Source organism: Malus sylvestris, chromosome 4, assembly GCF_916048215.2.
Source record: "Malus sylvestris chromosome 4, drMalSylv7.2, whole genome shotgun sequence".
Lineage (NCBI taxonomy): Eukaryota > Viridiplantae > Streptophyta > Magnoliopsida > Rosales > Rosaceae > Malus > Malus sylvestris.
Window position 1 is genome coordinate 25,057,080 of NC_062263.1, and position 12,597 is coordinate 25,069,676.

At 33.2% G+C, this 12,597-nt stretch overlaps 1 protein-coding gene across 1 annotated transcript; it reads left to right on the forward strand.

Annotated features, from left to right (window-relative positions):
• Positions 1 to 8,342: 8,342 nt before the first annotated feature.
• Positions 8,343 to 10,965, forward strand: LOC126619547 (cationic peroxidase 1-like). Its single transcript, XM_050287955.1, has 4 exons — positions 8,343 to 8,750; positions 9,808 to 9,999; positions 10,205 to 10,370; positions 10,466 to 10,965. The coding sequence occupies exons 1-4, from the start codon at positions 8,520 to 8,522 to the stop codon at positions 10,849 to 10,851; spliced, it is 975 nt and encodes a 324-aa protein (XP_050143912.1). The 5' UTR covers positions 8,343 to 8,519; the 3' UTR covers positions 10,852 to 10,965.
• Positions 10,966 to 12,597: the final 1,632 nt, after the last annotated feature.

Sequence of the window (12,597 nt, forward strand, 5' to 3'; positions counted from 1 at the left end):
AGTTTCTTCAGATGATTCAAGGGGATATTTGTGGACCTATCCAACCAACATGCAGACCATTTAAATACTTCATGGTGTTGGTTGATGCATCGACATGTTGGTCACATGTCTGCTTATTGTCCACACGCAATGCTGCTTTTGTGAAACTCCTAGCTCAAATCATTAAGTTTAGGGCTCACCACCCTGATTACCCAATTAAGTTGATTCAACTAGATAATGCTAGAGAATTTACATCGCAGTCTTTTAACGATTATTGCATGTCAATTGAGATTTAAGTTGAACAACATGTACCTCATGTTCATACCTAAAATGGCATGGCAAGCTTACATAAAGCAGATTCAATATATATAGCTCGGACTTTGGTTATGCGAACCAAATTGCCGGTATCTGCCTAGGCCCATGCAATATTGCATGTAGCTGTTGGTCCGCCTGAGGCCCATCACTACCCAACCTTATTCACCATTACAGTTGGTCACTGCATACGAGTCTGATGTCTCGCATTTACATGTGTTTAGATGCGCAATTTATGTGCCAATAACACCGCCACTACGTACCAAAATGGGTTCTCAGAGAAACATGAGAATCTATGTCAGTTATGATGAGCCAATAATTATTCACTACTCAGAATCCTTAACAGAAGATCTCTTTACTACATGTTTTGCAGATTGTCACTTTGATGAGACAGACTTCCCGTCATTAAGGGGAGATAAGAACGCTAACGTTCCTTTATAAAGCCGTGAATTGTCGTGGTATGCTCTCACTATGTCACATTTAGATCCCCGCACTGTCTAGTTTGAAACTAAAGTACATCATGTTCTAGATCTTTAGAGCGTTGCTCAAAGCATGTCAGAATCGGTATGCGTAAACTGTCTGAGTTTAATTGCTTGTAGTTCTCTTATTTGGAAGTTATGTCTAACTCATGGGGAGTATCCCAAAGTATACTCACTTAATCTTAATGTACTCTTTTTCCCTACAATTAGGAACATCTTTCCCACTGGGTTTTTGCTACCTAACTAGGTTTTGATGAGGCACCCATCCTGGGATGATTGTACTCTTTGAGGTTCATTACTTTCATCCCTATAATGTTTGTACTCTTTTCTCCTTAGTCCATGGGTTTTGTACCTGCCTTAGATTTTACCATAGCGAGGTTTTGTGAATTACTACCAATGCATACTTTCTTTAATTTAGACTCGCATTCGCCCGTTGTACCAACGACTTCATCAACTGATCTACTTCATCTACTGAAGACCTGATGTGATGTTTTGTTTGAATATTTACACACTCAAGGGGGAATGTTGCAGTCATATTTAATATATGGATGTAATTGTGTAAATCCTAAAGTATTTGGAATATCTTTAGAATATTTTACTATATCTCTAGGGTTATATATTATCCTATTAGAGTTGTAATCATATTAGGGTAAGGGACTAACCTTTCCTACTAGTATAAATAAAGGCACAATAGGGTGGAATACCACACCTCACAATTAAATCTCTCTCTCTTCTCTTCTCTTCTCTCTTTCTCCTTGCGTCTATAATTGTTCAGTAAAATAGGCTACAACAATTTCCACTCCCATCCGTTTGAAAACCACCCCTACTTGTTTTTCAATAGTTTTAGGATTTGGTATATGCATTTTGTGGACTTGGTTGAAATTTTAATAATTTAATTGCATAACATGTGTCAACTCCTTAATGAAAGACTTCATCTCCTTCGATTATCATTTTTGAACTGCGAAGATTGTGATCACATTTGTAATTCTATATTGGACTTGAATTTATAAGGTTCGAAGAAAATTGAGGTTTTATTATAAAATTAATTGTTAATATAAAGTGTAGCTCAAAGTTTTATAAACTTCTACAAAATTTAGTCCTTCACCGATTCATTGATGTAGAACTTAGTCCTTCACATTCTGTATGTAGAGTCCATGATAGGACACTGCTTGGAACTTACTCCTCCATGGACACTAGGGTTTAACACATGCATAACCCATTAAAGTCCAAATATATATTATTATATCATGCATTTTCTTTCATTTCCCTTCCTTCTTTTACTTGGTAAATATCGGGCTCATGCCCAACGAAGCAAAGTCCAAATCTTCGAAATGCCAATCATGTAAATATAAGAAGTTACTATTTTCTTGGATACCAATTAGATTATGAGACTTCTTGTTTTATAATTAAAAATGATCAAAGACGTCATACGACATACATATTAAACGTTCTTTTTTTAAGAACTCATGAGACTACAAATGTCAAATGAACATCGTAACTCTACAATTACAAACACATCAAAAATACAATACATCTCTTCAATCATGAAGGAACCTAAATCCTAAACCCTAACTAAATGCTTGTGACGATGACTAAAACATCGCAAACCCAAGAACTATCGTACAGGTTCCATGAGGAAAAGACCGCAAAAATTTCTAATGATTTTGCATTCGTTGGCAAATTACTCCTGCTCTATGAGTCCCCTCCAACAAACGTTGATTTTCCTTTTCATAGTCCTTTCTCGAGAGCACAACCCACAAACACTACCTCAGATCTGAACAACAATCGCCGCTCTAGAATTTGAGATTGAACACGACCATGACCACCACAACTACAAAAGCTCTCCTCAACAAAGTGAGAGAGCAACCACAACCATGAACTGAAGGCTCTCCTTGACAAAACAAGAGAGCGACTACTACTAAAAACAATGAGAGTAAAAAAGGAAGAAATCAAGAAGGATTGCCGTTGACCCCAATCCCAAGAGCAGGGTCGACGACTAGTGTTTTTTTTCTCTAGCCGCTGGGAACTTTTTTTTTATACCGGTGTAGGGAAAAGTTTCATTGATTTAAATAAGATGTCTTGTTATATGTGTTAATTGTGATTTAATAAATAATGACTTCTAGCTTATACGTAGAGATTCAAACAATATTACCCTTATCTTAGGCTAATTGGTGATTAAGACTAACATAAATCACATATTCACCGTGTGTAATTTTTTATTTATTTAGGCGGTAGATGAGAGTTAATTAAGACTAACATAAATCACATATTCATCTATTTGTTTTGGAATACCGCGTTGATTGGGACTCATAGCAATCTCCATCCCATCAAAATGGATTAGGATGTTTAAAGTCTGAAAAACAGACGTTTTCAAAAATTTCCGATTAAAAGTAAGACTTTCACACACCAAATTCGTGTGAACAATTTTATATATACAACTACGTACAATGATGTTTTGTCCATGGCGGTGGGAGGTAAGGCCCAGTGGGGGCACATGCCCCCTCTCATCCCATTTTTTCTGCATTACAAATTATTCAACTAATCATTTTCATTTTTTTTTGCTTTGCAGATTATTCAATTAATCATATTAAAATAGTGAAAATCCTCTTTTAATTTTTAAATGCGCCTCGCTCTTGTATATTTTTCTCACGCACTAATGTCTAAACCTTGTTGAGTTGCATGTATTTGGTTAATTAGTACAAATGAGCATTAGATTGTCAACAATTAAAAACAAAATTAGACAATAGAGTAATAAAATTAGGCATTTTGAAATTAATTTTTCCAGCATTTGTGAAAGAATAGCTTTATTTGTCCAAAAAAGGAACTCAAATTTTTTAAGGTGCCCTCTCTTAGTTAAATTTCTGGCTTCATCCCTTTTATCCATCTATACTATCGTATTATTTTCTTTTTTTTTTTGGTTGAAATAATATCGTATACACCAAATACTAGCCAAGAGACAAATGTAATTATGTAAGTATACGACAATTTTGAAAAGTGCACCGTCGAATTCCTCTTTGACAACGACATATGATTATTGTCCAATATGTGTCCATGAACCGACAAAGAGTTAGCGCCAAACAAGACTTGAAAACCAAAGTTAACTAGCTAAAACCCCCATATATGCTAGGTTTCACATGGGACAATTCAAATTGCGTTTGTATACTCTAACTTTTAAAAATGCTCAAGAGATCTTAATTACCAAAACCATATTAAAATTAACAATTATGGATTAGGCAAGCTTAACACGTATATGATCTCCATTACCGTGCATGCATGCAACATAATAAAAAAACCATGTAGAAAATCTTTGATTGTTGACTAATACAGAAAAAAGTTGTAACTTCATGCTTAATCAAAATCGAGTGCTTAATTATTGGGGCATATATATAATTAGTATGCATGTTGTTCAAAATTCTAAATAGACAGCAATTGGCGTGTGGGGCCGTCCATGGTGCGAAATTTCAAAACGATGCATGGACACAAGCTCATGTTTATTCTTTCCTCACTTCGTTTGGTATAAAATTGCAGCAAATGTCAAATGGGCACTTAAAAAAAGCTATGAACACACTTTTTCTACGAAAAGAAAGAAGATTTTTTTCCCAAGAGAAATGAAAGAAGAATTAAAAAGCAAAAATAAGCAGAATAATACCTTTAGAAAACGAAACATGCATGCAACTTGACTGGATCTAGGAGAGGTGATTAAACAATGCATGAGACTTTTTAAAACTAATTAATTAAAGAGATTGAGATAACTCTTCAAATTAGCGTAGTACTAGGGTAGGTGATGAGTGGCGAAGCTAGGGCACCAAAGGGTGTTGCCTGTATTCCTTTTTCTTTTACTCAAAGGGTCTTTAGAGGAATGATGTTAGGGTCATGAAGGAATAGTGTTTGATCGATGTCATATATATGTGAACAATCGAACACCAAACAAAAAAGTTGTGATGCAACGTGGATGTTCTGTGTTCTTCATTTGGAAAAATATTCGGCAAGTCACTGAAATTAGATATTTTGATAGTTTTTGTGTCTTACAAGATTAGCATACGCGTTAGAAAACTTTTGTTTTGGATGCGTATTGTCTAATACAAAAGTGAGCTTGAAAGAGAGACGAAACTTGCCTATAATGGATGGCCTTGATTATAAAGTTTTGTGACACAGTAAACTCCAGAGCATATGTGAGTAGCGTGCGACGATGAAGGTAATCTCTTTTTTTTTTCTTAAATTAAAATTAGATAATTTTGTTGATTAGTTACAAATAAGTCGTCCCAAATTTTTAAAAAACTTACGATAAACAACTTTATAACAAGGCTATAAATTAGGTCATGAAGAAAAATACTATTTTTCAAAGGGGTTTTTGAACATTAGTCCTTGCAAAAGATTAAAATTAAAAAAAAAAACCTGATGCTAGATTAAATATTCAATTTAATCGCTTGAATGTACTTTTATCAAAATTTACATTCAATTTTTCTTATTTAATGTTTATTTTTATTTAATCTCTCCATATTAAATTTTTAATTTTATTAATATGCACATATTTAAATTTTTTTTAATTAGCAATGAACGTAAATGAGAAAATATTAAAAAAAAATTTGTGATACAAAAATATATAGATACATAAGTGTACATAAATGATTGTGCCAAAATATATAAAATTGACTTTTTTGTACCAAAATATTTGTACCTACATGATTGTACCGAAATATATTATAATGAACCTAAATGTATGTACTGAAATGTATTATATTGAATTAATGTACCTAAATGTCAATACCAAAATGTATGTACCAAAATGTACAAACCTAAATGTCAATACCGAAAACAATACCAAAAATGTATGTACCTAAATATCAATACCAAAATGTATGTACCTAAATGTATTTACCGAAATAATAATTGAATTAATGTACCTAAAAGTCAATACTCAAATGTGTGTATCAAAGTGTACGTAACGAAATGCATTATATTGAATCAATGTAACTACATGTTTGTACCGATAGATATACCAAAATATTCAAATGTATTAATGTACCTAAATGAAGAACATACAAAATTGTTATCGGAATATATATTATAAAAAATTTAGTTGCCTAAATATAGACATTAAAATATATTATGATGAATGAAATAAAAATTAAATTTAAATGTAATTAATACATTAAAATAAAAATAAAAAGATAAATAAAACATCAAAATACAACTAATAAATGATATGATTAAATGTGCTAGGGACTAAAATTGGATTTTAATCTTACATATGGTTATAATCTAAAATTCATCTTTTTTAGGGATTAAAATGAAGTTTTCTATTTTTCAAATAACAAATAAAAATTGATGACATATAAAAAATTATTATTAAAGTCTGACGTGAAAAAAATTAAGGGACTTTGACCACAAATTGGAAATCAGTAAGGTTTTAGTCAAATAACTATTGGTGACTCGAGGCCAAAACCTAATTTCTCCTTATAATAATATCAAATTAAGCTAAATCATTAACAATTTTCATTAATTCAAACACAATTTAAAAATATCTCTTCTTGCCTTAGCTGTATAAACTCATATATCACCATATTATTTTCACCTCGCCAAATCCAACGGACTAAGATTTTTTAGCTGTCTAATGTCCAAGTTAACCAGAAGTCGAATCTTTATATCACATCGTCGCAATTCAATATCCAGAGAACCATGTGCTACTGCTCTTGTCCGTAAATGATTGACATTGGTTTACATACGGCCTGGTCATGAGTCTCATGACTCACTCATAAACCTTTGAATAAAAAAGAAACAAGATAAAACGCGGCAAAACCACACGTATACAAAAACCACTACAGCATTAGATTTTCTCTTGAGGGCCGACATGATTTTGCTTAGTCAACAGCACAAATGTAATTAGCATTAATCCCAACTAACTATAAAAATGATTATCCTTGTAAAAAAATATTGTCAATAGCAAAAAGAAAATGAATATTAAATCAGAATTATTAAGAGAAAATAAATGAAAAGGTTGGAAGAAATTACAATCAGTTATAGCAGCTACCATCCTCTCCTTTTCCAAAATAAAATTAGAAATAACAAAGTGGATCATACAGCATTGCCCATTGGCTATGAAACGTGGACTTCTTAACCTAAAAGTAACATCTTTCTTCCACGCCCTAAGATCTTGTTAAACCAATTTAATTAAGGGTTGTTTAGATATAGACTACAACTCATATACTTCAGATAAAAACCCACCTATGAATAAACATTCAATCAAAACCCAAAATTTAAATAAATTACCACATAAGAAAATAAGTAACCTATTAATATAAGTTATTTACAATTTATGCCACAACTTTCTATAACTGTTCTCATACAACCATTATTAGCCAACCATTATGGCTAACGTTTTTAACAATTTCTTATATCAGTCTAATAATGAATTAATATAATTCATTAGCATATCTCTTAACTATATAACTTTAGATAAATTATTTTGTGAACACAGAAACATATATATGATAGTAAAATATAAAATAGAAGATACATTTTTTGAAAAGGTAAATTGTAGGTAAACTATATTCATACAAAAACAAAATTGTAGATACACTATTGTTGTGAAAAAAAAAAAGGTAAATATTGTATGTAAAATTGTAGATACATTACTGACACAGTAGGTAAATTAGTTTCATATAAAATTAAAAAGTAGGTAAATTATATTCATACAAAAATAAAATTGTAGATACATTATTGTTAAATAAAAACATGTAAATTTTTATCCTAAAATTTGAACAATAGATAAATTATTTTTGTACATACATTAATTTTTAAAAAATTAAACAATATGTACATCATTAGCTTCACCAATTATACACAGTAGGTAAATTATTTTTGCTAAAACTAAACAATAAGTAAATTATTTTTTAAGATACATTAGTGTTGTAAAAATTAAATAACAGGTACATTATTATATAGGTAAATTATGGTAAAAATTTATAGTTGGCAAAAAAAAAAATTATATATATATAGGTACATTATTTTATTGATAAATATTTTAAAAGATAGACTATTTCATTAAAAAATATATTTAAATTGAAAATTGTTATTAAGATTAAGAAAACTTTCCAAATTAATTCCTATATCAAATTAGAAGCAAATTTTATGAAGTGAGAGAAACATGAATCAACCAAATTCATATAACATGCAATGCATTTAGAATATTTGTGCCTTTTTTATTATTTTATTTTTGTAAAATCATTAATCCTCCTTAAAATCTGCATATGTTTAATTGTGCACATTAAACATGCAAAAAGGGGTATTTTAGGCATTCGAAAATTTTAAAATGTCATAATTAATGAATTTGCTTATGTGAAGTCTAGTCATTGGGTTTTATTCGAATAAAAATGTTATGTCGGGTTTTATATGAAAGAAATTGAGTTTGAGGGGTTAAAGTCATATTTTCAGTTTAATTAATAAGATCTTATTAAATTGTGACAAATCTGAAGGTTCTAATCACAGTCCTAGATGAAACCACCTTTACCTCACCTTCCCTTCCCCTTCTCTATTTCATGATTACTTTTTCACATATTATTCTTGTATTTCTGAGTTGGCTCGAAGTCTAGAAGCATTATCAAAACGCAAGAGTCCAGTTATACCACGGGGGGCTATAAAAACATAGGACATGATGCTGCACTAAATCAAGAAACTAGTCGCAAGCTTCTTCTTCTCTCTTTGCTTCTTAGTTATATTGGTTATCAGAAACCTTGTTAGATATTAGTCATGGGTTCATATATTACTGGTTCATGCACTCCCACAAACACTAAAATCTCATTGTCATTATTATTCCTTCTTGTTGGAGTAGCTTCTGCTCAATTGTCCTCTACTTTCTATGGAACATCGTGTCCTAATGCCCTGTCCACCATAAAATCGGCAGTGGACTCAGCGGTGTCGAAGGAAGCTCGCATGGGAGCTTCCTTGCTTCGTCTTCATTTCCATGATTGCTTTGTTAATGCAAGTGATGGTTTTTAGATACTCATCTCTTTAAATTCCCGCCTAATCATGATTTTCTTTCATATATAATTCTTATCTTTCACCTACATGCATGCATGCTCATGTGAGTATATATAGGATGTCAATGGGGCTCTCTAAAAAGTCATGTTGTATAATCATTCTGCACTCCTTTTCAATGTTTTTCCTCAGATTTGTGCATGGTTAGAGTGCTGAGACCTTTTTAGAGTCCTATTAACAACTATATTTATAATTGTTTAGAGGTATTGTGTCAAGGATAGTTTCGTATATGCCTAGGTTTTGTTGTGACTTCACATATTCAATCCAACCAATTGAAAATTTAGCTCAGCTGACATGTTTGTTACTCTATGGAATATATTGGTAAAAGCATTTTGGTTATCCATATATTTCTGAAACCATATTTCGATCATGGAGTTTGTTTAGAGGTTTTTCCGACCAAAAAAGAAGTTAATATATTCTTCAAATAGAATTCCGTTAGTTCTTTCACACCTAGTTGAAGAAACAAAAAAAAGAAGATAGTTATAAACGAATTCTCAATCACTCTACTTTCTTTTATTTATTTATATTTATTTGAGGAAACTTCGTGATTTTGTTTTCCTGACTAGGACATATTTTTCAAAAGGACAAATGGACAGTACTCTATGTCGGAAAAGAGTTTTGTAATGAAACAAGCTCATTTTTCATTTGCTTTCTTTGTCATCCACAATTTTGAAGTGGAAGATGAAGTAGGTACCAATTTGAATCTTAGGGCAAGTCTTCTCTAAATGCAAGAGATATACAATATTTTTTAACACAGATCGACAGCCAAAAGATTGGACCTTTTGTTTTGTTGTTAACAAATTATTTTCTTTTCTATTTCTGTTTTATTTTTAAGTTCCATACGATAATTTGATTTGACTTCTTGTTTTCTCATACTGAGTTTTTTGTCGTAGTACCAAAACATAGTGAATATGCATGTACGGACTAGGACAAAAAAAGAGTCATGTTTCTCAAAGAAAAGGTGACAAGTTCGCATAACAAATATGAATTGTGCATGCAGGGATGTGATGCTTCGGTTCTGCTGGATGACACAGCCAATTTCACAGGAGAGAAAACAGCAGGTGCTAATGCTAATTCTTTGAGGGGATTTGATGTAATCGATACAATTAAATCTCAATTGGAGAGTCTCTGCCCCAAAGTAGTCTCTTGTGCTGACATCTTAACTGTTGCTGCTAGGGACTCTATTGTTGCAGTAAGTCAGAAACCCTACTAATTAATCAACTGATATGCTCCAAAAAGAATTATCATGCATTCCTTCAAGTGTAATTTTTCCCTTAAACTATTATAAGAAAAGGTTGAATCATGATTTGTTTAAAATGCTAATAGCGATTTCCCTATGTTTGTCATCATTAAATCTCAATTTGTGCTATGTATAACAATTTAAATTGTTTACGCAGTTGGGTGGACTTACCTATACAGTGCCATTGGGCAGAAGAGACTCCACCACAGCAAGCCTAAGTGCTGCCAATTCCAACATACCCGCTCCCACATTGAACCTTTCTGCGCTTATTACTGCTTTCTCAAACAAAGGCTTCACTGCCAAGGAACTAGTGGCCCTCTCAGGTTTGCTCAATTCAAATCATTTCTAATTAATTATTTAACATGCATTATTGATCAAGTGCAATATCTAATTACTTTGTTTGTTGTTATTTAATTAGGATCGCATACAATTGGGCAAGCTAGGTGCATAACATTCCGGACGCGTCTTTACAATGAAGCAAACATAAACGCTTCATTTGCAACATCACTGAAATCAAGTTGTCCAACTAGTGGAGGCGATAACAATCTCTCCCCACTGGATGTCACAAGTCCAACATCTTTTGACAATGCTTATTTCAGCAATTTGGTGAGCCAAAAGGGCCTATTGCACTCTGACCAACAGCTCTTTAGCGGTGGGTCTACCGACTCTCAGGTGAATGCTTACGTGAGCAATCCAGCAACCTTCAGAACCGACTTTGCCAATGCTATGATAAAGATGGGAAACCTTAGCCCTCTCACCGGCACCAATGGTCAGATTAGGACCAACTGTAGAAAAGTCAACTAAGTTCGTAGAACTAGAGAGTCGGCATGTGTTATTTCCAAATGTTCATTTCGGATTGGTTACTTTTTTTGCGATACACCTAGGCCAGGGGTCTGCTGTCCCCAATTTGATGTCTCATTTGTGTCTCTTTCTTAATTATTTGACACTTGTCTATTAACTTAACACCAAACTTAACACTGTTAACTTTTCATAAATTAATTAAAAAAATAAAAACCATTACTGGATAACCACCGACTGCAACTACACAACCCATCGCCGCCGCTGACCACCACAACCACACAACCCCATCGCCGCCAACCACTGCAACCACACTAGTGACACCACCCCATTGCCATCATCACTGCTTCTCACAATTGGCTAAGATTTCTTTCCTTTCCTCTCTCTTCATATTCCCGGTGATCGATTCATCTCGTCAATACCTGTGAAGTGGGTATAGGAAATAATCAAAGAATACCAATGGAGAGATTATTCCCATTAATAAAAGCTTTTTTCTTGTTCTTTTGGATTGGTTACTTTTTCGATATGGTGACACACCCCGACCAGAATCGAGACGTGCTGGCCGTCACGTGAGAGTGACGTAGCCATGAGCGCAGTGCAGAAGTGATAGTGATATGAAAATGTGAGTAAATAAAAACCAACTAGCTAACTTACACTAGATAAATAATTAAGTGCATATGGAGGTACTTTAAGGTGTAGATACACATATTCAGATAATAGGTAACCTAGATGCAGTCCATCCAGCTAAATATTAATTATACATGACATGAAACAAATTCCTACATTATTTGAAGTCTGTCATAACCGTCGTAGAGTCCTTGTAAGCCACCAATACGAACGTCTAACTAGAACCTGGAGGGGTGCAAAACAGAAAACGTGAGTGGGAAAAAACAAAGCTTTTTAAAACCATTTCTCTTTCCAAAAATAATAACCCCTCATCGTAAAACCCATATAATTTCCCAGAAAATAGTAATACATACATATGTAGAAATCATGCTAGAGAGTAGTGAAAATGAAGTACATGCCATATCAAGTATCTCAGCAATGAAATAAGTAAGCCAGGTGAAATAAATCAATGTAAAATGATATGTAAGTTGGAGTCACTTAACGTGACATGTACGACTGAGCCTATAGCTCATCCACCAATTTTTGCATATGAGTCAGAACCACCTAATGTGGTCTGTATGACAGGCTAGGTGTAAATAGATACGCTCAAGTGTTACAATCACGTGAAGGCTGTGCGAAGTATTGCAAGTCATCTACAAGTCGGAACCACCTAATGTGGTCTGTACGATAGGCTGACACCTGCCTTAGATCCAAGGAGAGCATGTGGTGCGAGAGGTGAACGATCACATTAAGGCTAGGCTATGGCCTCGGACGGAACACTAACACCGGGTGCAGGATAATGAGCACTAAATGCATCTAAACATAACCATACATATTGCAATCACTATCATCAATATGCACTCACTTGAAGCTTACCTGGGTGTCCACAGTGTCATGCAATAATATGCATATCTATACTAATGCACATACTAAAATGTAATGCAATTGACATGACATTTAAAAACGTAAATCCATTTAAAACCATTTTTGGGAAAATGGAAAACATATATACGTATATATATATAAAACCAAAAGCCCACTCACTAGTATGTAACAGGGTTGTAACCCCCGAGTCTTGCCTAGTTACGCTCGTCCTCCAGAAACATCTCACCTGAAGCCGTTAATATATTCCATTAAAGTTGACGG